This window comes from Manis pentadactyla, chromosome 15 (genome assembly GCF_030020395.1).
Source record: "Manis pentadactyla isolate mManPen7 chromosome 15, mManPen7.hap1, whole genome shotgun sequence".
Taxonomy (NCBI): Eukaryota; Metazoa; Chordata; class Mammalia; order Pholidota; family Manidae; genus Manis; species Manis pentadactyla.
In genome coordinates, this window is record NC_080033.1 from 55794172 (window position 1) to 55819374 (window position 25203).

At 45.6% G+C, this 25203-nt stretch overlaps 1 protein-coding gene across 4 annotated transcripts in view; it reads left to right on the plus strand.

The window, feature by feature from the left end:
• Window positions 1-733: 733 nt before the first annotated feature.
• The window catches only part of SLC7A6 (solute carrier family 7 member 6), a 31368-nt gene continuing 6898 nt past the window's right edge, over window positions 734-25203 (plus strand). Inside the window, exons 1-8 of one of the 4 annotated variants that reach the window (XM_057492838.1) lie at window positions 734-1223; window positions 3094-3220; window positions 3940-4153; window positions 9268-9826; window positions 20282-20407; window positions 22237-22381; window positions 23040-23163; window positions 23376-23479. In XM_057492838.1, the coding sequence (XP_057348821.1) occupies window positions 4148-4153; window positions 9268-9826; window positions 20282-20407; window positions 22237-22381; window positions 23040-23163; window positions 23376-23479 (1064 nt within the window). In that variant the 5' untranslated portion in view covers window positions 734-1223; window positions 3094-3220; window positions 3940-4147. Of the gene's footprint in view, window positions 1224-1265; window positions 1406-3093; window positions 3221-3939; window positions 4154-9267; window positions 9827-20281; window positions 20408-22236; window positions 22382-23039; window positions 23164-23375; window positions 23480-25203 lie in introns of those variants that run through there. The other 3 variants (XM_057492840.1, XM_057492841.1, XM_057492839.1) reach the window with 3 other exon arrangements.

The following is a 25203-nucleotide window of genomic DNA, read 5'->3' on the forward strand; positions in this document are numbered from 1 at the left end:
GGAGGACAGCACCAGCAAGGGCTCTTCAAGGGTCATCATCACAGGTCTATACAAAGGACAGAAGGGTTTTTAAGCAGAGGAGATACAAAGTCATTCCAATCTGTAGTTTAGGAGCACCCTCTACCCTATAGAGATGGGTTAGAGGGAGCAAGACAAGGATTGGGAGGCCATGATGGATGGAGAGATGCAAGGGCTGGGGGATCCAGGATGATGCCCATCTCTGGCTGAGTGCCTGGGTGGCAGGGAGCCGGGGTTTGGGTGTGGTCATTCTGGGCCCAGAGGATGTGCAGTTGTGAACACGTTTCTGGGGCAATGACCCCCAGAAGAAAGTCATGGCTTGAGGTGTGGACAGGAAGCTAAGAGGGAGGGCTCAGCTGCTTGAAAGTTCAGTTGGCCTTAGACAGAGCCCCAGAGCTACCAGAGGAAAAGGAGCCTTAGAAGGAGACGGAAGAGGAGCAACCAGAGAGATAGGAAGACAGGAAGGTGCATCTCCCCCAAGGGGGAAGTCAGCAGCATGAAGCAAGATGGGGACCAAAAAATGTCCTCAAGCCTGAGCACCGGCGAGGCCTATTGGCTACAGAAGCTGGCATTGTCCATGTGTCAGTAGGGGCCTATGGATATATAGTGGTCCGGGCTGCGAGCGTGGGAAGACAAGTCCTGGCTGGGAATGCATCTTCCTAGGGTCTCTAGGTGGACGGGCTGGCTAGGAACCCGGTATGGAGGCTGTTTACTGCTCCCTGTTTGAGCTGCATGGGGGTCCCTCTGGGTGTAGGGCCCAGGCCAAGGGACACAGGAACAGGGTGTGGGGGCCATTTAGAGCTCCCCGAGGCACTGTCCCCGTATTGAGTCCCTCGGAAGCCCCGCGTGACTCCGTAAGGGGTCGAAGAGTGGCGGTCCATTCGGCAAGGGCGGCTGGGCCCAGGTCACGGCGCGCGCGGCCCCGGCGAGGCCCGCCTCAGGTCTGGCCGCCAACGGCACACGGAGGCTGGGATCGCAGGCTTGTGCGCCTGAGCGCGGCCGCCAGATGGCGGAGGCCGCGGCGGCTCCTGGGGCCCGGAAGCGCCGCCACCACGGGCCCCGCGCTGAGCCTGGCGCCCTGTCCCGACGCCGCGCGCACTGTCGCGATCCGGCGGCGGGTGACGTGGCGGGGGCGGGGCCTGAGCAGCCGCGGCGGCCTTGGCGGCAGCGCGACTCAGCATCCTGGCGGCGCCTGGCCCCGCGAGGTAACGGGCCACGGGCGGGCGCGCGGGGGCAGCGGGCCGGGGCCGCGTGCTGTGGGGCCGAGCTCTCCGCGCCGCCGCGGGATGCGGGCAGGGAACAGGGCGCGGGGCCGGCGGCACGTGAGAGACGCCGCGGAGAGAGCGTGCCAGGGGGTGACGCCGTGCGTGAAAGAAGGACCTCGAGCGTGAGTGTGACTCCAGGAGTGTGGGGGTAATCCTGAGTGCAAGGCTGAGCGTGTGAAAAAGGCGCCGTGTGTGTGTGTGTGTGTGTGTGTGTGAGAGAGAGAGAGACACCCTGAGTCTGAGGGTGACTGCGAGTGTGCAAGACCCTGAGTGTGAGGATGTCTCCGAGTGTGTGTGTGTGTGATGCTGAGAGTATGGGAGAGACTTCCTGTGAGGGAAATTGCATGTGTGTGTGTATGTGAGAGAGACAGACAGACAGACAGACAGACACCCTGGACAGAAAGGAGATTGTGTGTGTGAACCCCTGAGTGTAAGGGTGATTCTGTGAGTGTGCAAGACCCTGAGTGTGAGGGTGGCGCTGATGCTTTTAGACGCCCCATGTGTCTTTGAGAGAGAGAGAAGCCCTGAATGCGAGGGTGGCTCGAGTGTGTGGCTGATGCCAGGAGTGGGGGAGAGCTTGAGAGGGAGGCTGTGGTGAGAGCGGCCCCGAGTGTGACACTGAATGTGTGAGAGACTGTGTGAGTTACTCAAAGTGAGTCTTGGACGGTGAAAACGGAACCTGTGCTGCGTGGGGTCAAACTTACAGAGATTCTGAAGGTGAGGACTGAGGGTGCAGGGCTCCAAGGATGTGAAACTGGTTGCAGAGCTTCCTAGGGATCCTTAGAGATAGTCGAGAGTCAGGGCTCAGGGTGCCGGCCCACTGGAGCTCGGAAATGGTGTGCTACCGTGTCATCTCGCTTGTTCATCTCATGTCATAAATGGAAGGAGATATTTGTGAAACATTCTGAGAATTCTTCTCTAAGTACTAAGCAAACAGTCTGGGCACCACATTGTGTAATGGTCAGTATAAACAGGAATCAATATTTAATTTAACAGATGTTTTTGAGTACCTCTTGTGTGCACTGGGCTGTGTGCTTGGTGACACAGTTAAAAAGAATTCGGTCTCTGCCCTTGACAGGGGAAAAAAGCACTGCCAGCAACTAGCACCGTGGTAGCAGAATGCTCAGCCATCTGGTGCTTACCTCTGAGAGCTAGCTGCTCCCTGATTTGAAGATCGGGAAGGAACAGACTTTTTAAAAGCCTGCGACTGCTTCCTGGGATCATTTTCACCTCTCTTTGCTTGCTGTGAGGCCCTTTAGGAAATTGCCCAGGCTGCCTACCAGCACTTGTTTTCCATCTTTGGTCTCAGACTGTCATTCAAGTTTTTGTATTTGATTTAACTTCTCTGACAAATATGTGGGAAACCAAAGCTCAATTTTCTCCTATCTTCCTACTTCTCTGACTATGGACATATTTTTATTGTGGCCCAAAAGTAAATGCCAGTTTTGACTGACCTCCCTAGCCCTTCTTGGTATAGGAAATTTCCTGACCTCTGTCCTCCCTGCTACCTGCTGTAGTCTCCAGGATGTGGTTACGTTTCTATCAAAGGGACACAAACAGCGCTCACAGGACCTGGACTCAGGGAACAACCGCCATCTAGACATGCATGACTTGAGATGACCAGGCTAGTTCTCTAACATATGTTTGGGCTGGTTGCTTCAGTTACACCCTGCTGTGGGTGTGCTGGAACTTCTCAGTAATTGAGTGCCTACCTGCCAGGCATGTAAAACTGATTTTACAAAGGCAAACAGTGTCCTGCTTCTTATTAGGTTCACTTTTGATAAGCTGCCTCTTACTCTTTGTTGCACAGATTAAATGGCCAAGACAGACAACTGGAATTAGGCCTCGCTGTGGAAGACGTCATTTTTCTTCTCAGTTCCTGACTATTTATGATGAGGCGGCTTATGAAAGTGTGATGTTTTCTTATTTCCTCACAGGTGAATATTATTGCCCTGTTCTACATTAGCTTTCTTGCATCTTTGTGATTTGTAAAGAGTTTTAGTTATTTGTGTACACTGTCAACAGATTCTAGTAAGGAGAATGGCCCACAAATAATTAACAACTATGGAACACTATAATTGATTATATATAAGTTATATATTTATTATATTATATCTTTTTGTAAAAAGTAATTGTGATGGTTTAAGTTAAAGATATTTGCAATGAGCTTGTTAAAAAGAAATAGAAAACCAAAGCCATGGAAAAGACTAGATATCAAATACTGTTAAAAGCAAGGGTGTCTGTTCACTGTGAGTGGGAGCTGAATTTGATCTTGAGTTTTCTGATGTCCTAGGTAAAAAGACAAACAGGGAAAGTCACAACATTTTCATTATTTGATAGGAATGCAATAAATATATACATTTTTAATGCAATCATTAAAAAATTAATGCATACTCATTGTGGAAAATTTATAAAACTCAGAGAAGTAGAAAAGGTCCTCTGTGTTTTCACTACAGTTAAGATTTTGGTATATTTCTCAACAGCATTTTTTTTCCCTGTAATAATCAATTATAAAAGAGTTTTAAATCCAGCTTGCAAAATGTTCTTTGTAATTGAACTTTGAAGTTTCCATTAATTTTTTTTCCAGAAAATTGCATGCGATAGTTTCATGGAGAAATTTTAGTGGTCTGGTGAATTCCTTTCTTATCTGCTGCAGGAGCTTGGAAGATGGGATGGAAACTTGTTAGAAAGCTGCATTGTGTCCTTATGAGTGACGTTTAGCACTAGTGTTTTGAAACAGGAACTTCCGGGGTTCCCTGAATGATTAATGGAAATTGTCTCTGTTGTGAGACTTGAGGAGCCAAAGCAGAGTTTTTCCCGGTTGGAAAGCTGTCTCCCACGGATGATCCGCCCCTATCTCCTGCATGGAGGTAAGCCCTATTGTAGGGGCCAATTTTTGTTTTTCCTCAGAATTCACATAATTCCTGACAAGATATGTTTGGGATGTTCCATTTTCAGGTTCTAGATCCTTGCTGACTGGTGACTGAAAGATGTGTGTTGAAGTCTTAACTATAATCATGGGTTTGTGTATTTCTCCTTTCAGATGTATCAGTTTTAGTTTCAGGGGTTTTGAAGCTTTGTGGTTGGAGGAAATACACATTTAGAATGTCTGCTTGAATTGATCTCTTTATTATTAGGTAAGGTTCCTCTTTATCCCTAGCAATATTTCTTACTCTGAAGTCTCTTTTGTCTGATGTCAATAATAGAGCTATTCCACCTTTATTTTGATTAGTGTTGGCATGATTTATTTTTTCCCACCTTTTTAACCTGTATCCCACTTACATGTTTATATTTAAAGTGGGTTTCTTGTAGACTGCATTTTGGGTTTTGCATTTTTATCTCTCAAAATCTGCCTTTTAACTGATATGTTTAGATCATTTACATTTAATGTTATTATTGTTATGATTGGATTAAAATCTGTCATTTTGGTATTTGTTTTCTGTTTTCTATTCCATGTTCTTTGCTTCTATTTTCTGCCTACTCTTGGATTGAGTATTTTTTATGATCTGTTTTATCTCCATTGTTGGTTTACTATTTATACCTCTTCTTTTAATTTTTTTAGTGGTTGCCCTAGTTTTATAATGTACATCTTTAATGAATCACAGTCTACTTGAAATAATATTAGATCATTGTACATGTAAGAACCTTACAACCATGTAACTCCCAATTCTTTCTTCCTGTCTTCATGCTGTTGTTGTCATACATTTTACTTTCACATATGCTATAAATCCACAATGCATTGCTACTATTTTTCTTTAGGTAATCAATTATAGGCTAAACGATTAGAAATAAGCCACAAAATATACTTTTTTTATATTTACCTCAGGGCATTTGGTATTGTCCTATAGCTCTTGGAGGCCCTGTTCTATTTTCTTCACTTTTCCCAATCTTGACTTTTATGGTATTTATCACCCTGCTGATATTTCACATCTATCCTGCATGTTGTCCAACTTTTCCATTAGATCCTTTAACATATTAATCAGAGTGATTTTGAATTCTCTGTCTGATAATTCCAATATCTGGGTCTTTTCCTTTGATAATTTTGACTCATGATAGAGTGTTGTTTTTTGTGCTTTTTAGTGTTGCTTGTAATTTGTTATTGATTGTCAGATGTAGCATATAGAACAGTAGAGACCAGTACATAGTATTTATTCTGGGAAATGAATAGGCCTCTTCTCTTGCTAGGCTGATAGTGTGGGAGTTGGAGTCAGTTAGGAAAGAGCTGGGTTTAGATTTTGTTGTTGTTATGGTTACCTTAGGTGCACCAATGGCCTCAAATTCCTCTGGTGTTTCCTTGCACTTAGGGTTGCTTTGCTGAAGGGAGGGTTTTTCCTCAGTGTTTATGTTTCATCCTCAACTTCAGGTTTTCTTTCTGCACTTGTGCTTCAAGGCACAGTCTGCCACAGTTGTGTGGCTGGGTGCTTGCTAACCTAGCGGAGGGGAGCAGAGGGTTTCTCTGTTGTCTTGGTTCAGCCTCAGTCTTAGGCAGACTGTTTTCCTGGGCCTGGGTATATACGTGTATTATTCTCAGTGATCCTGCCGCTCCCCCAGCAGCAGTCCCCTCTGCAGGCTGGACCAGAATTTCCTGCTTCTTTCCTAGGTGGACAGCGTGGTTGCATTTTTCTTTCACTCTGCCCCACTGCCTTGGGAGTGACAGTGTGTGCTGCACTTTCCGCAAGGGTTGAAGATTTCTAGTCTTTAGAGAAGGAACCACGTAGACCTTTTTAGTTTTCCCAGAGTGGTGAGTGCTTTCCTCCTCCAGGCTGGCTCTACTGAGAAGGCTTTTCTGGTCTCCTGCCTGCTATTTCTTATATGCATCCACTGAGGTCTGTGGAGAAAAACCTCTGAGTGTCTCTGTTCTTGCTAACCCACGCTTGACCTGTAGTGGTTCATTAAAAATTGAACCTGATTTCTTCTTACCTGCCTATATGTTGGTCCTATCATTCTCTGCCACAGGTGAGCCAGAGCTTGCCCCTCTACTTGGAGGTGCTTGTTTTTCCTTAAATTTGATTGCCCTGTAACCTCAGCTCCCTGATGGCTTCAAGAAAAGTTATGGTTTTATAGATTATCTGGCTTTTTCTTGTCATTAGAGTGTGAATTATGTTTTCCCAGCTTTCTATATCCTAAATGGAAGTTAGAAGTCAAGGAAATTCCATTTTATACTAAGTTTTATTTTCTGTTGAAATGAGCTTACCAGTTTTCTTCTCTCCCTATGATATTGTGGTTAAATATATTTTTGGTATTTGTCCACCACTGTTTGTGGCACACAGCTCCTATAATATCCTATAAGAGCCATAGGGGCATTTAAAAAATAGGGGCATTTATATATTTAGTTTTGTCCCCAGTTCCTGAAATAGTTCCAGAGCAGTAAAGGTGAAATGGATACCTTTTGTTTTTTCTATAACAAGCCCCTTTCAACTACCTGTAAGGTTGTATTAATGAGGTGATTTTTGGAAAGCACCTAGATCCTCTCAGGATGAGGCTGGTAGCCAGGGGAACCATCCCTCTAATTAGAGGGTTGGAACTTTCAGTCCAGTGAAACCTCTGGGGAAGAAGGAGGGGGTGGAAGTTGAATTAATCACCAATGGCCAGGGTCTTAATCAGTCCTGCCTTTGTAACAGTGCTTCCATACAAAAACCAAGGGCAGTGTTTGGAGAGCTTCCCAGTTGGTGAACAGGTAGAGGTGCTGGGGGAGTGGCTCGCAGAGAGAGCATGGAAACTCCACACCTCTTCCCATATACTTTGATCTATCTTGCCACTTGGCTATTTCTGAGTTTTAGCCTTTTATAATAAACAGGTAAGTAAACTGTTTTCCTGAATTCTTTGAGCCACTCTAGCAAATTAATTGAACCCATGGAGCGGGTAGTGGAAACTGATTTATAGCCAGTTGGTCAGAAGCACTGGTCACAACCTGGACTTTTGACTGGCATCTGAAGCTGGGGGCCTGGTAACCCTTCACCTGTGGGATCTGATGCTATCTCCAGGTAAGTAGTGTCAGAATTAACTTAAATTGTAAGACACCCAGCTGTTTTTGATTGATGTGTAGAAAACCCACACATCTGGTGTCAGAAGTCCTAAAAGAAAACCTGGTAGCCCTAACCCCCTTTCCCTGGAGCTAGGGTCTAATGAAACAGGGTAGGCTCGAGTGGTCACTGCGGCCAAGTTTTTGTCTGCTTGCCTCTGTGCTGAGTTGGGTGGAAAAGGGCAACCCAGGTCTCTCTGCACCTGACTCTTATGTGAGAATACCAGCTCCTCTGCTGTTTCCTGGTTTTGTTTTTGTGGTTGCCTTGGCTCACCTGACAGACATGTGAAGGCAAATGTGTTCCCACATGCCTGCCTAGGGAAACCTGCATGGCTTGGCGCTAGGAATGAAAGAAAAGGTGGTGCTGCCTTAAAGTCAGGCCTCATCTCAGCAGACGTAGGCTGGCTCAACTCTGGGGGTAAAGGAAGGCTTACTGGTGCCCCTGAGGAACTTTTTCACTTGGGCTCAAGTCCAGACTCTGGAAGGGTCTGGGACAGGTAAGGTAGGAGTTTTGGTGGAGCCCCTGGAGACGAGTCTTCCCTGAGAACTACTCATTCTTCAGTGGCTGTGAGACCCTTGCTTTGAGCTCCAGGAGGCAAGGTTCCAGTACATCCATCTTTGTTGAATAGATGAGAGGCTTCTGGGAAGATTCTGATTCCATTCTTAGCCCTGAAAACTATCTCTGTAACCTTGAAGAACTGGCTCCTGGGTGGGAATCCTTGGTTGGAAATGGCCTACAGGATCTCTTTCTACAGAAGATAAGGTGGGGGTAGGTAATCTGAACTCCTGATGCCTGGGCCGTAGGAACTGAGGGAGGGAGAAGGCCATGCTGAGTGCACAGTCAGGAAGGTGCTTGTCTTCCTCTGACAGATTCTGGGTCATCATAGGCAGGTTGGTGTGGAATCCAGCTTTCTTGAGGTTTCTTCCCTGAGGCTTAGAGGTTGGCCCCACTCTAAACCAAAGCTAGTGTGTGTGTGTGTATGTGTCTGTGTGTGTACGTACATGTGAATGTTGCCATCTCCCTACAGGATACCTTCCAGTGTCATATCTGTGGATTAGAGAAGCCTTATAGTTTTTCTTGTATATTAACTCTCCTGGGTCCTGTCCTGGAAGAGTCTCTGCAAACCCAGATGGTAGTGAGGGGCATGCTGAGGAGGAAAGCAAATAAATGCATAGCTGATGGGCTCCAGGTTAGGGTGCCCTCTTGATTTTCTTTCTCCATCTGATCTTATTATGTTATCCCTCTTTTCTGGGCACTTTGGAAAAAGAAAGGTGTTGAATGGATGAGCAGCAATATAGGAAGTAAGGTGGGTGCTGTGGGCACAGTGACACACCAGTGTGTATTTTCATGGCGATCCTCTCCTTGGCCCATTCTCTGCAATAGCAATATGCTATCTTAGTAGCTTCCTATGCCTTCCCACTACCACTCATCATCTTGGCTGGGCTGAGTAGCTACAGACCTCTCCACATGGAGCCGACCACTGAAGAGGTCTTTGTTGATGTTTTGGGGGAGGTGAGTGGGTAAGGACAGTGAGAGGCCTATAAGGCTGGCTAGGGCTGTGAACCTGATGCTGGAACTGGTTTCTCTAAGGGACAGGTTTGCAGGTTTTAAGCTGGTAAGAACAGAGCAAAAACCACATCTCAGGAGGAACCTGTGCTATGGATAAACCTAATTCTAGCCTACCCTGGGCATCAAGCCAGGTACCTCTTGTTGGAAGTTGCCATCATACTGTGCCTGTGCTGTGCTGGTGTCTTTCTTGGGAGCAGTGAAAGTCTGTCTGCCTCCATTTCTCTGTGTCCTCTGGTGGGAACTGAGACAGGCTCATGGTACTTAGGTCTGTGTATGAGACATGCTGTCCCTACACAAGAGGCGAGCAGGGAAAACTGCCTGCATTGCAGGTGTAAACCATGTAAACCTCACCAGCTTCTGCCCTAGACTGACGTATTTATATTCTTTTCCAGGCCACAATAAACACAAGTGTGAAGGAAACATTTGCCACAGAAGCCAGGGAGCTGGAGAGCCCAAGGCCCACCTACCATCTAATTCCTGAGGCTAGCCAGCCTACGGAGGAAGAAGACGTCAGCATGCAACCTCAGGGGACTGCAGAAACTATGCAGCTAAAGAAGGAGATCTCTCTGCTGAATGGGGTCAGCCTGGTGGTGGGCAACATGATCGGCTCAGGAATCTTTGTCTCGCCCAAGGGTGTGCTGGTATACACTGCCTCCTATGGATTGTCGCTAGTCATATGGGCCATTGGTGGACTTTTCTCCGTTGTGGGTGCCCTTTGCTATGCGGAGCTGGGGACCACCATCACCAAGTCTGGGGCCAGCTATGCTTATATTCTAGAGGCCTTTGGGGGCTTCATTGCCTTCATCCGCCTATGGGCCTCCCTTCTAATTGTTGAGCCCACCAGTCAGGCCATCATTGCCATCACCTTTGCCAACTACATCATCCAGCCCTCCTTCCCCACCTGTGATCCCCCGTACCTGGCCTGCCGTCTCCTTGCTGCTGCTTGCATATGTAAGTCTGGGGGTTTACTGGCAGAGTATCTTTGGGGCTGTGGGTTACTTTAATAATGTTAACAGTACCTTGTATTCAAGCAGCATATTTTGCTTTTGTGGGGAAGAGAGGCATCTTACCTTTTGAAGAAGTAATTTCACCAAAGTCATTCGATCCTGAGAGATAAGTAAGGGTAAAGGATGAGGATGAGAGAAGTTTGAATCTATGTCTGTGGCTTTTGGTGCCTCACATTCCTTTGACTCTTGGCTGTTCTGCTCCCTGGTCTAAGCGACAGGTTGGTGCATGTCTTATATTTGTCTTGTCACATGTTCTGGTTGGAATCAACATCAATAGTTGTAACTTAACCCAGGAAAAACCACCAGTGCTGAGGCCTTTTTTCTGCTGCTCAAAAAAAAAAAGTTATATTGCCTCCCAGTTTTTTATTGTAAACCAGTTTAAAGGCATTATGAGGAAATAGGCTTCTCTAGACTGTTGGGGTCCTAAGGTGTTATCCTCAGGCCCACAGGATTGCACCTTCCTGCCGCTGCCTTGCTCTGCGCTGGCAGCAGGCACCATACCAAAATGGCTTTTTCCCATTGGTGTTTCAGATTTCTTTACACTGACTTTGTACACAAGGTTTGCCTGTGGCCAGTGAGAGGAAGGTGGCTTCTACCCCATATTTGGGTTTCTGAGGACAGAACCTGAGAAAGCCCAATGGATCTCTCTTCAGTTTCTTTTTTTTTTCATGAGGTGGTAAGGAGGGAATCTGTGCGAAATGACTGAAGGGGAGAGAAGATTTCTGTGCATTTACCCAGTCTTGTAGAGCTAGTGTTTTAGCTGAGAAGTGGCCCAGAATTCCCTGTGTTCCTTAGCACTGTGCTGCCAGAGGCACTTAATTATACTCTGTTCTTTCCATCTCTCTGCTTGCAAAAGCTTTGGCACTATATGTAGTTTATCCACAGTGTTAAAAATAGACTGAGAGTGCCTTGGAGTTAGCAGTAAAGGATTGTGCAGTACCCTGTGCCTCCTGACTTGAAGGCATTCACTGAAGACAGATATTAAAAGGAGCCTCTCTGCAGATAGCCTTGGGGGCAGGGAAGGTGGGTACTCAGCTGTATATCTGACAGAGTTTGGCCAGGGGGACTCTGGCCTGACTGAAATCTCTAAAAAAGGGAATAATTATATACTTATAAAACATGTTCATTAAGGAGAACATTAGTTTAGCCTCAAATCACCCATAATCTACCACCAAGAGATGAGTACTTTTAATAGTTCAATCATATCTTCATTTTTGTTTTATAGAATTGGTATGATACTTTGCATATGTTTGTATTCTGCTTTTTAATGTTAGTATATCATCATAGGTTTCCCCTTTTTCAAGAAATGTTCCTCAAAAGAAACATTTTTAAAAGTAGAGTGTGTATCTTTTTTTTTTTTTTTTTTTTTTTTAAATATTTTTTATTGAAGGGTAGTTGACGCACAGTATTACATTACATTAGTTTCAAGTGTACAACACAGTGGTAGAACATTTATATACATAATTCTAGGTTCCAGCTATCACCCTACCAAGCTGTTACAGTATCTTGACTATATTCCTTATGCTGTACATTACATCCCGGTTACTTATTTATTTTACAATTGGAAGTCTGTCCTTTTTTTTTTTTTTTTTTTTTTTTGTGAGGGCATCTCTCATATTTATTTATCAAATGGTTGTTAACGACAATAAAATTCTGTATAGGGGAGTCAATGCTCAATGCACAATCATTAATCCACCCCAAGCCTAATTTTCGTCAGTCTCCAATCCTCTGAGGCACAACAAACAAGTTCCTACATGTAGAACAAATTCCTACACAATAAATAAGTTACATAGTGAACAGTACAAGAGGAGTCATCACAGAAACCTTCGGTTTTGCTCATGCATTATGAACTATAAACAGTCAGTTCAAATATGAATACTCATTTGGTTTTTATACTTGATTTATATGTGGATACCACATTTCTCTCTTTATTATTATCATTTTTAATAAAATGCTGAAGTGGTAGGTAGATACAAGATAAAGGTAGAAATCATAGTTTAGTGTTGTAAGAGAGCAAATGTAGATGATCAGGTGTGTGCCTGTAGACTATGTGCTAATCCAAGCTAGACCAGGGCAATAAGACATCCACGTATGCAGAAGATGAGTGTGTATCTTTTTGTAGTAAAAGATGATACATAGACTGTACACTTTAAAAAATGCAAAAAAATAATATTATTCAGCCATAAGAAGAAAACAAATCCTACCATTTGCAACAACATGGATGGAGCTAGAGGGTATTATGCTCAGTGAAATAAGCCAGGTGGAGAAAGACAAGTATCAAATGATTTCACTCGTATGTGGAGTATAAGAACAAAGAAAAACTGAAGGAACAAAACAGCAGCAGAATCACAGAACCTAAGAATGAACTAACGGTTACCAAAGGGAAAAGGACTGGGCAGGAGGGGTGGGAAGGGAGGGATAAGGGCAGGGAAAAAGAACGGGGGCCTTACGATTAGCATGTATAATGTTGGGGGGGCATAGGGAGGGATATGCAACACAGAGAAGACAAGTAAGTGAGTCTACAGCATCTTACTACACTGATGGACAGTGACTGTAATGGGGATTGTGGGGGGGACTTGGTGAAGGGGGGGGAGTCTAGTAAACATAATGTTCTTCATGTAATTGTAGATTAAAGTGAATATTCTTTTTTTTTTTTTTATTGAAGGGTAGTTGACAACAGTATTACATTACATTAGTTTCAGGTGTACAACACAGTGATTCAACATTTATATACATGATAATTCTAGGTACCAGCTATCACCATACCAAGTTGTTACAATATTTTGACTATATTCCTTATGCTATACATTACATCCCGGTTACTTATTTATTTTACAATTGGAAGTGTGTTTATAGATATATATATATATATATATATATATATATATATATATATTGTGAGGGCATCTCTCATATTTATTGATCAAATAGTTGTTAACCACAATAAATTTCTGTATAGGGGGGTCAATACTCAATGCACAATCACTAATCCACCCCAAGCCTAATTTTCGTCAGTCTCCAATCTTCTGATGCATAACGAACAAATTCTTACATGGAGTACAAATTCTTACATAGTGAATAAGTTACATGGTGAACAGTGCAAGGGCAGTCATCACAGAAGCTTTCGGTTTTGTTCATGCATTATGAACTATACACAGTCAGTTCAAATATGAATATTCATTTGATTTTTAAACTTGATTTATATGTGGATACCACATTTCTCTATTATTATTATTTTTAATAAAATGCTGAAGTAGTAGTTAGATACAAGATAAAGGTAGAAAACAGAGTTTAGTGTTGTAAGAGAGCAAATGTAGATGATCAGGTGTGTGCCTGTAGACTATGTGTTAATCTGAGCTAGACGAGGGCAATAAACATCCATGTATGCAGAAGATTTCTCTCAGAACAGGGTGGGTGAGGTTCTAAGCCTCACCTCTGCTGCTCCCCATTTTCTCACCAGATGGCCCCCTGCGACTGTGCCTGTCTTAGTAAAGTGAATATTCTTAAGAAAAAAACAAAGAAATGCCTAAGGAAGGTAAAAAAAAAAGAAAAGCAAAAAAATAGAAAAAAGAAAATAAAAATCACCCATGATTTTAACTCTTAGAGAACTATTGTCACTATCTGTGTGAAATACTTCCCAGTTTTTTTTTCCTGTGCTTATCTAATTTATTTTTTAGACATACTCTTGAGATCATACTCTTTGTAGTTTGTATACTGCTTTTTAAAAATTTTAGTATTTTATCCCTTTTATCAAATATTCTAAGAAAACATGGTCTAAGGACATAAAGGTAGTTTCCAGCATTGTAGTGTAGTGGTTAAGCAAAAGCCTCCCCTGCCAGACTGGGTTTGATTCCAGCTTTACCAGCTGTTTTTCCAACTGTTGACCTTTGCAGAATTGGTTAACTGTTGCCGTATTTCTCTCATTTGTAAAATGGGAATATTGATTGTACCATTTTAAAAGACTGTTGTGAGGAATAAATGAATCCATACATGTACAGTACTTCTCTCTGCCTGGCGTATAATAAGTGCTCTAAAATACTATTATCATGAATAATGCTGCTGTGGGAGTCTTCATATAGATATCATTTTTAGAGTTTCTGCATATTTTCATAGGGTAGAATTATACAAGAGAAAAACCTGCATGTAAAGAAGTAAACTGTTTTAAGGTCCTTCATGTGTTATCCACTTGTTTTCTAGAAGGTTTTGTTAGTTTGTGCTCTTATATGAGTACCCGGTGGTGCCTGGTCATTGGTCTCCTGATGGCCTTAGGATGAATTCCAAGAATAACTGAGACAAAGGGCACCTCCCTATATAATTGTTCATATACAGAAGATTTTTATTTGGTAAATGTTTTTTCCTTTATGATTTTCCCCATTGTTTTTGTGCTTAGGAAACTCAATCCCCATACCAGAAACCTCTTAAAAACTAAACCATCGTATCTCCTAGCTTCTTTCATTCAAGTGTACTTTTACCCAGATCACTCAGGATTTGAATTCCTGCAAGCCCCCTGTCCCAGAAGCCTAGGCTTTTCCATAATGCAGGTCTGAGGGCAGGAACTTGTCAGAGGTGGTCCCAAGTCATAAAGCCATGTCCCATCCTAACCAACTAGGCTTTGGGTTCAGCTTACTTCTCTTCTTGTAATTTAAGGTATAGAATCAGCTGATGGATTATTTAACAAAGCTGGGATGTGCTGGAGGGAGTTTCCTGGGGCAGGGGTGGCAGTGAAAACCGCCTGGTCTCAAGAGACATAAATTGGAAGAAAACAAGTAGGTCATAATTAGGGGGTAAGAAAAAAGATCTGCACTGAACCCAGGGTAAGATTTAGGTAGGATAGAAGAATTAAATTAGTCTTGACATTTAGACATGAAAGGGGTCCGTGTTTTTGGTTGGGAGACTGCCTAAGGAAGTTATAGCCATGCCAGGCTAGACAGTGAAAAGTTCCATCTAGAAAAAAAGGCCCAGGCAGTCTCCAAATAACCCACTCTAGGGCAGAGCTATAAGCTCATGGCTCACAGACCAGACTCGACCCACGGATATATTTGTTTGGCCTGCACAGTGTTCTAAACAACTTTGTTACTTGCCAACATGTGAAAATCAGGACTTGCCCTCTCTCTTGAAAAATCAAAAGTTCTGGTAACCTTGGAACCAAATTCCCACCTGACACAATCAGCTGCATTTGAGTAATGGTTACTCCCTTTAGATGGAGCATATGTTCTCCAGTCCACTCCAGTCCTCACCCACTCCTGTTTTATACCCAGACATTTCTGCCCCTGCTCATTTGTATTAACTTCTTGGTCCTTGAAGGCATTGCTATTTCAGAATCTGGCTTCCTGGTGATCCTCCCCCAATCCAAGGTTCTACTGGGGGGAGATCCAAGCAGCTTTCTTTTGGATTTCACACTGTCTGAGCTACTTATTATCCTAGGGCAGTGGTTCTCCCTTGGAGGTGAATTTGCCCTCCAGGAGACGTTTGGCAAAGTCTGAAGACATTTTTGATTGTCATAGCTGCTGGGAAGGGATGCTACTGGCATCTAAAGCATAGATGCCAGGGCTGCTGTTGAACATCCTATAAATGCACAGGGCAGCCCTTCCACAACAAAGACTTACCTGGCTCAAAATGTCAACAGTGCTGAGGTGGAGAAACTCTATCCTAAAGGTGCATTCTGCTCTGTTGTGTTCTGGGATCTTGGAATCTTCTTGTGGCGGGTGGATTAGGGGCTCTTACTCACTTAAGGGACTGTAGGGGAAAATGGCAGTTCTAGAGGTCCATAGATCCCCTCTCTGGCCCGGTGACCAGCAGTATTCTCAGTAACCCAGTGCTCAGCGTTGTAAGAGTACTTGATTTGACTGTAGAAAGTTTTCTGGCTCAGGTGTTATTGGCCCATTTCTCTTTCTGGGATCCTGACTCTTGTGTTCAGCCTCACACACATCAATGGGGAGTATTCGCTGTGAAAGTTTCAACATAGAAGTCATTCAGCTCTGACACAGTGGCATCAAAGCAGGGTCCTGCTTGCAGCTGAGATACCATTTCCCCTGAGGGTTTGTTTGGTAAGGCTGATGGATGAGGAGGAAGAAAAGGAGGAGGAGGAAGGGGAGGGAGACACCCCAGGGTGAAACTGGAGTGAAGAACTCTCTATGGTGTCCGAATAGCTTTCCCTTGTGTCTTGCTGTCTTGGACGTAGGCCTGGGCAGGGTTCTGAGGAGGAAGGTATGCTCCCCTATTTTGGCCAGTTGTTGCCGTGTAGAGACAGACAGCTTTCATGTTCTGGAGCTGACAGGCCTAAGGAGGACTGGGTCTTCACCATGTTGCTCGAAGACCCTGGACTCTATCCCTAAAAATAGGTCGACTGTTTTAGTAAGACTTAATGTGCTTATTTGTATAATTAAAAACAAGTAGGCTTTTGAAAAAAGGCAGGTACATGACATACTCATACACATACCAAGCTCTTGATTCTGGGATTTCCATTTGGAAGGCTTTACCTCTCCTGGATTGTTGTAGAACATTTCTCTCCTAGCAGACTTGTAGATGGGTCTTCCCCTCTTTTTTTCTTCTCCCAACTTTTTGTTGTTTTGTTATGGATTGTCCTTTGTCCTTGAGTGCACCTTAGTAACACCCAGCTTGTGTGTGGGAGGAGTTGGAAGGGTTCCTTTGCCTCCCTGTTTCTTCTGGGAAAAGGGAGCCATAGCTGTTGGCCTGACTGGGACTGCAATTCCGATTGCCAGGCCAGCTCCTCGTCAGGAAGAGTGTGGGAGGCGTGGTTCTGACTTAGGGCACATGTATCATTCAGGATTGGTTTGGATTTCAAACAGCTGAAAACTAAAAGCATATTTATTGGATAAACAAATTTATTTCTCTCATGCTGAAAGTAGGCAGTGTGAGATTGGTGGGATAATTTCGTAATTCTCCAGGAAACCAGTTTCCTTCCATCTTACTATTCTGCCATCCTTAGCATGTGACTTCTGGCTGGTGGTCCAGGATGGCTACTCAAGCTCTAGCTGTCACGTTTGCATTACAGCTGGCACGAAGGACAAAGAAAGGCATGCCCCACCCTTCAAGATACTTCCTGAAGTCTTAGTTATATGAAACTTTGCTTACATCTCTGAGGCAAGACTTTGGTTATTTGGCTATACCTGCTTGCAAGACAGGCTGGGAAATGTCAGCTTTATTTTGGGCAGCCATGACTCCAGCTAAGGTTTCTATTACTAAGGAAATGGAAGAACGGATATTAGAAGATAACTAGCAGTCTTTGCCACAGAAAGACTTTGGGGATTTGTGTCTGCTTTAGAGTTGGGTTGGATCTGCTATCTGAGTACTCCCTTCTCAGGAACAAGCTCCCAGAGAGCCTTGCAGACCCTCACCTAGGTCCCGCTCTCATTGGTGCAGGCTTTCTAGCAAGGAAATGAGGTCAGGAGAAGAGGGGAGACTTGGCTGTTTCGGCTGTGGTGGTTGAGTCTGAGCCCCGGCCCCACGGCCCAGCCCTGTTGTGTTTGAGCTCTGATAGTCTCTGGTGCTAGATGGGGGAATGGGGTTCTGGGAGGCATGAAGGGGTGGAGATCAGATGGTGAAATTTTGTTTCTTTGTAAGAATCAAGAAAACATTGTGGGGACTTGGCTTCTGCCTGGTAGACTGTTCTTGGAGCTCTCTGTTCCCTGGCAGGCTGAAAGTAGGGTGAAGTAAGAGAGGCTCCTGGGGCCAGCATTTAAGGACGTACTCACTCTTGGTTCTCCAAGTGGCCCCCTGACAGTGAGGGCCTCACTCACTTCGTCCTACTCCTGGCCCTGCTCCCTGGGTGCACATTGTTTTAAATTAAGTATTTTAATTAGTATTGAGAAAAGCATATGTGCATGATAAATAAGTCAAAGTATAAAAGGGCACACAGTGGAAAAAGTCTCCCTCCCTCTCTAGAGCTTTACCCTTTCTCCCCGGAGGCAGCCACTGTGACCAGGCTCTTCGGTATCCCTCCAGCTGGTCTTTCAGAAGGGGCTCTGCAGGGACTTCCGGGAAACCTACCTTCCTTCATCTGTCAGTGCATAGTCATTGAGTTCCCACTGTGTACAACACTTACTCCTGTGCAGAGGGCACCAAGCCAAGGGGGAGATTTGTAGCACGGAGGAGGAGCAGAAGTGAGAGGGAGCCTGTCAGTGGGGCAGAGGAGTGTGTCAGCTGCTGTCCCCAATCTTGCAGCCACATCTTTGTGCTTCAAACCAGAAGCACAGTGAACAAACACAGCCAGACCACTGTGGGACCGTCTCCTTCTCTGAGTCTCTGTCCATCATTTTTTTTCTGTCTCTCATTTTATCCTCCTCTTTCTGGCTTGGTCTCCTTGTCTTTGTCTCTGGCCCCCTTTATTTCTGTCTTCTGCATATTTCTGTGCTCTCCCCATGGGTCTTTTTCTCACAAGCTGCACACCCTCTCACTTCAGCTCTTTTTCATAGTTCTACTTCCTTCCTCTGCTTTCTTGTGGTTTTTGTTTCTCTGTTGCAGGGGCTTGTATGTGACTTTGACTTGCTGTGGCTCCTGACTTTGCTACTGTTAGATTCAGTCTCTCGGTACCCCGACTCTGTTCCTGGGAGAGTCAACGAATAGGCTCAGCTTGGATCCCCGTCTGGCTCCGTCAGCCATGATAGGAGATGGGGAGCAGTTCCCAAGAAGGGACTGACAAGAACCTCAGAAGATGCTGACTGTATTGCACAGGGCTCTGTGGAATACTGGTGGCTATTAACTGGGTAATTCTTTTGGTTAGCTGCTCTAGGCTTAGCCCCACCTCACCCAGTGAACTTTGATTAGCAGAGCAGGTCCCTGGGAAGAGCTGCTGGCAGCACACATTCCTTTGGCCCTCTCTCCTCCCACCTGACCATTGCCTCCACCATCCCTCCTCCTGTAGCTAACTAGTAAGCACTGTGTCATTTGCCAGAGTACTGAGTGAAACCCTTAAAGTGCTGTGCAGGCTGTTCAGCCACCGGTGTTTATTTCCACAGGCTGGCCTTAGGCTCTTCTTCCCATTGGAGGGGAGGAATGTCCAACTTTCTGACAATTACCTTGTTCCAGGGAATTGACAGTGAAGTGAATCATCACCATCTTGATTCCAGCCACCGGTCATCAGTTCCCCTCTTTGCCATGCAATAAACTTAAGAAAACAGTGTGCTTTTGTTTCTCCCAAGATTTCTTGATCTCCTTGGGAAAGCACCACCCAAATGCCTGAGGGAGAGACCTTCTTGCGACAGATGTCCCTGTGACCATAGAATGAGATACTAAGCTATGCCGTGAACTGGGAATGTTGGAGAATTCAGGCAGGGAGAGGAGAGCTCAGTGAGGGGCTGGCTGGTATATTTGGCAAGGATTTTACAGAGAAATTGGGGACTGAACTAGACCTTGATAGTGGGAGTCGCTGTAGGCCATTGCAGGAGAAGAAGGGGAGGACTTTCTTTTGTGTGTGCATCTGGCACCTGAAAGGAGAGAGTCTGGCTAAAGGAGAACACAAAATGGGTAGGAGTAGGTGGAGGTGGCCTGGAGGATAAGCCCCAGAAATTTGTGATAACATTGGAGGTTCACATGAAAGTTCTGTTTTTGGAGGCTAGGGGCAGTACTTAGAGGTATCACTTGTATTCTGTTCTCTTGTCCTCCCCATGCACCAGAGAAGCCCCTGTTTAGCAGCAGTAAGGAGCTGGGACCCTCAACACAGGGCTCAGATATCACTGACGTTCGTGAGGAGCTGCAGCGTAAAGCCAGCCGTGCTGACAGGAGCCTGGGGAATGCCCAAGCGAGCTCGCTTCTCCCATGGGCCTCACTGAGGATTGGGGGCTTGGGTAGGAATGGGGTGGGGGAAATCAGAGGGGTCCACATGAGCTTAGGAATAATATATTTGGGGGTTGGGAGAATTAATTGAGAGGCTATATGTGAAGTTGCCAGGTATGTGATTGGTTTTGGTTTTCTATTTTTATACTTACATTCAAAGCACTGTCTCTCTTAATTCCTAGGTAATCTGCCATCTGCATTCAAATTCACCTCATTTATTGATGGGCCTCTCTTCCCCTCCTCTCTAATGTGGCCATAGAGAAGTCTTGTGCCTTGGATGGCCGGAACCTTAGGAGCCTCAGTGGGGAAGAGTGGGTGAAGTCCACAGTTCCTGGCCTGGGGGAATTTCCAAAAATGGTTCTGGCTGTTGGAATTGATCAATGTGTGTTAATGCATGCCTTCATATCTCTACTTGTCAGCAGTGATGGGATGTTCATGGGAGCCCTCAGATGCAGGAATTTCCATGCATATGCCTGTTTTCCTGGGTCTGACTCGTCGATTTGCCCCTTTGCCTTAGCAGATATGGAAGAAGTGGTCTGTAAAGAGAGGTTGGGCCTCTGTGCCTTCTGCTCAAGCCTGCCAATGACTATGATTTTCCTCCTAGGTCTGCTGACATTTGTCAACTGTGCCTATGTCAAGTGGGGTACACGTGTGCAAGACACGTTCACTTACGCCAAGGTCCTAGCGCTCATTGCCATCATTGTCATGGGCCTTGTTAAATTGTGCCAGGGTAAGAGGGGCCCAAGGTGGGAGGGAGGGTGGATGGCTCTGGGAGGCCTCCTGGATTCCCTGAAAAAGACATGGGGACTCTGTTAGCTCTACTGCTCAGCTCTTCCTGTGCACATGCTAGACAGTGTCAGTGATGGCCAGAGATCTGTTCCTGGGTTTCTTGGGCCAGGCCAGCTTACTGGACATCAGTCCATCCCTCAGGGCAGCTTTTCCTTAATGGAGGCTCGGAACACTGCGGGAAGCCAGCTGAGAGCCTAGAAGCTCTTGAAACTTGGGTTGTGCATAATTGGGTCATAAAAGTAACCAGTATGGGTACAGTGAGCCCTGCTCTGGCTCTGACTGCCAGGCAAGGTGTAAAGACTTGGCCGTCCTTGAGAGGGGTGGGAGGATGGAGTATGGAATTGAGTGGCTGTTTTGCAGGCTTTACTCTTTGCCTGGATTTGCTCTCATTCAATATTCCCTTTCCAAATGAGCTCTCAACAAGATATTAAAATATTGTGAAGTTGGCACTGACTTTCTTGCATGTTGGCTTTAGAAAGCTTTTCATTCCAAGATCAGAGCAGACTGGCAGTGAGGGTAACAGGCCACTGAAGATCTCCTTAGCCCTCAGAGAAGTCCTGAGGTGTCTCAGTCACTTAACAACCCAGTTCTTTAGATCACCTGTCTCTAAACTTGGCTGTCACAATCACTGGGAAGCTGAGGCCCCACCTCAGACCTATTGGATCAAACTCTGGTTGGTGTAGAGTAAAAATCTGTCTTTAATTGCCTTCAGTGAGTCTTAGGCAGTTGGTCCAGCCCCTTTGTGCACATGTGCCAAGTTAGTGCAGCCAGTCAACTGGATGTCCTGGAGTCTCAGGAACATCTGGGGGTCACATTGGGTGGCTGAGTTATCCTCCCACAGAGATGGTGCCTTAGGAAACCACTGCTGTGTGTGATGACTGACACCGCTGGGGTTTGGGAGTCTCTTGCTGCACACCCAGCCCTCTTTGCCGCACTGAGGGATGGGTCTAGGCTTTCTGCCAGGGGGGTGACAACAGGCTTCCTTAGAAGCCTGCGTTTTGTTAAAAACCTCCAGTATGTCCAGGTCTATCCTGGGCCACTGGGTGCTGCTCCCTAAGCTTTCGAGTCTGTGGTCTCTGGAGGCCTCCAAGGAGAAAGATGGGTGCCTAGGCTGGCTCTCTGAGGCACATCGCCCAGGCCCAGTGAGAGATAAGAAGGCTCAGTTCCTATGCAGACTATGATTTCCTGCCCTTCAAAACCACAGGCACTGCAAGGAAGAGCAACAGAGTTCTCTCTGTGAAACAGACCCATTTGAACAACTTGTGCAGTGGTCTGGGCCAAGAGACGTAGTTCCACAGGAAGATCTAATTGTTAATGAAAAAACAACTTATTTGAAAGAGGATTCTTTCTAAAAACAGGAAGAAGAGCTGTGAGGTCACATGCAGGAAGTGGAGATTGATTAGGGCTTTGGGAAAGGTGTTACGACTTCAGAAGGCAGCCAGGAATCCCTTTGTTTTTCTGAGGTTATCTAGTTTTACTAGGTAGGAATATGAACTTCCCTGAGGGAGTGGGTGGGGTGGTAAAGTGCAGGGAGCTGGTGGTGGTTGTTCTTTTGGTGTTAAATTATGTGTGTTTTTTTTCTTCTTCCCACCCCATGCTTTAACCTTCTCTTCTTGACCCTCTTCCTTTCTCCTTTTTTTCCATCTTTCCTTCCTCTTCCTTATTTACTGTCCCTCCCCATCCTTCCTCTTCTCCGTATGCCTTCCATCTCGCCTCTCCTCCTTCCTTCTCCCTGACCGACCCAACCCCCACTTGCCTTTGCCCCCGCAGGACACTCTGAGCACTTGCAGGATGCCTTTGAGGGTTCCTCCTGGGACATGGGAGACCTCTCTCTCGCCCTCTACTCTGCCCTCTTCTCTTACTCAGGTTGGGACACCCTTAATTTTGTAACAGAAGAAATCAAAAACCCAGAAAGGTAAAGGCGGGATCACACTCTCCCTCCCCAACTTGGCAGGAACTCCTGCTCATAGTGGGCGTACTTGCCCTCTAACCTCTTCCCCCTTGTTTCTCATCCCTTTTTCTTCTCCCTGCTTATCCTTCTCCAGCTTGGAGGGATCAGGGCTTAGATGGGAATGAGTGAAGGTGGGAGAGGCCCTGGCTCCTCGCCTGCATGTTCATGCTGGAGGGTCCCCAGGGCCTTCCTTGAGGAGAGGTCCTTCAGTGGGCATCTGACTCCACTGGGCTAAGGTGTTAGGACCTGGCACTCTGGTGCTGACACTGAAGCCTGGGGAGCCAGAACCATGTTCTAGGCAGTTAGGTCCCCAACCCATCCTCCAGTCCCTAGAGGACACTGTTCCTCCTTCCGTGGGACCCATTGGCCTTACTGTGGTGAGGATCTAATATTGATCATGGGCTGTCTTTACAGACAAGGGTCTCTCTTTCTCTCTGTTTCTCAGTAGAAAGAGCCCAGGGGCATGGCATGTATACCCCTTCTAGGCCATGTGGGGAAAACGGGCCTGACTTAAAGATCCAGAGGCCAGGGAATTGTTAAATGTCAGGAAGAAATCACTGGGTGAACTTTGACCCCAAAGAGAGGTTGGTTCTAAATAGTCCTATCTCAACTGTCCGGACAGAAATTTGCCCCTGGCCATTGGGATTTCTATGCCAATTGTGACGCTCATCTACATCCTGACCAATGTGGCCTATTACACAGTGCTGAGCATTTCAGACGTCCTTGGCAGTGATGCTGTGGCTGTGGTGAGTCTCTTGGGATCCCCGTTTGCTTGTCATCTTAGGATACTGAATGGCTCAATCTCTGCGCAGCCACTCCAGCTCTGCAGGGTGAGGTGATGTGTCTAGGTCAGAGGGTGGGCTGCTCAGCAGTGACTGCATTTGTCCTGAGAGCACGGATCCAGGGGGCTTATGAGACCCTGTCCATGCTAAGTGCCCCTCCTGTGCTCTGCCCCCAGACATTTGCTGACCAGACATTTGGCATGTTCAGCTGGACCATTCCCATTGCTGTTGCCCTGTCCTGCTTTGGGGGCCTCAATGCGTCCATCTTTGCTTCATCAAGGTACCGTGTCTCTGCTTCACCAATAACAGACTACAATATTTAATTCTCTGAGGTTAAGGTGAACCCATAAGAGCCCTTCCTTTCCTTCTCCCTCTCTTGGATGTGCAGGGTGTGTATGTGTGTGTACGCATGTGTGCATGTATGTACTTGCCTCTGTGAAAACATTTGTGTGCTGTCAGCTCACTATAACTCTGGGGGGAAAATATCTTCCCAGCCTGAGGCAAATAACCTTTAAAATGGAAATCAGTCAAAGGGAGAAATAAAGTGGGAGAAACCCATTTATTACTTACAAGCAGTCGTTCACTTCTACTCGCCCGTCTCTTGCGACTGGGCTGCAGAAAGGGACCCCACCCATCCTCTTTGGTCCATATATGCCCTAGCTTGCCCTTGTAGTCACCTATTGATGTGGAGATGGACTACTTCTCTCCACCCCTTGGAAACACCTATTGATAGGGAGATGCACTAAGACCTGTTGAGAGATTCTAGAAATACTGCAATTTTACCCACACTCACATTTCCATCTGTGGTGAGGACAGATGGGTAAGAGGTGGAGAGGAGGAAGGCAGGAGCTTGGCGGAGTGACTCTGTTAGGCTCCTGGTGGGTTATGATTCGTTCCTCTAATTGATGATTATTGAGCACTTGCTGTGTACCAGGTACTGATGCCCCCAGATGTGTACATTTGCTGTGTACTTCCCTGATGACACCAGAGTCTCTGTGTCAAATCCTGTCAGGTCCATTTACCTGAAGAAAACAAAATCCCTGAATCGAAAAGACATATGCACTCCTATGTTTATCGCTGTACTGTTCACTATAGCCAAGATATGGAAGCAACCTAAGTGTCCATCAATAGGTGAATGGATAAAGAAGTGGTGGTACATATATAGAGTGGCATATTATTCAACCATAAAAAGAAAAGAAAAATCCTGCCATTTACAACAACATGGATGGATGTAAAGGGTATTATGCTCAGTGAAATAAGCCAGGTGGAGAAAGACAAATAAACACCTTGTGATTCTGTCCCTGACTTGACAGAAAACACTGAGGCCAACAGGTAGGCTTTGGCCCTCCTCTGTGTGCAGGGACTTCCCTCTAAGGGCACTTGTCCTTCTCATTGTCCCAGATAAAATAGCAGTTCTGTTTCCAGGCTGACTCTGCTGCCTCGTCTCGGGGCTCCAGTGTGTCCCCTCTCCTTTGGCACTTTGCTTCATCACTTGGCCCTTCTCTTTGGTGGATATTCAGTTGGAGGCTGCTCTGCACAAGCTTCTCTCGTCTCCACTTAGAGAAGTCACAGAACATCTTTTATCATTTTTCCTTTTCCTTACTGGGCACACTTCTAGAGGGAATGATCTGCATATCAACTACCATTCATTTTTCTACCCATTATACCTTGGTTTCTACAACCTAAAAAATGCTTTTATCAAGGGTACCAGTGCCTTCCTTCGCCTGCTTTCAGTCCTTATCTTGCTGGACTCCCAAAGCAAGTGATGCTTACAACCACCTTCTTCTGAATGTATTCCCGTGGCTTCTGCGACACTGCCATCTGAGAGGATGGCTTCTTTCCTGATTTCTCTTTCACTCGCCTGATAAATGTTGCTGTCCCCAGGGCCAGGAGTAATAGGTATTCAACAAATATTTGCCGCATGAACAGATAGGAGGAGGATGAATTAATAAAAGTTTTGTCCTATTCATTCTTCCTACTGGTTTTGACATCCCAGTCCATGTA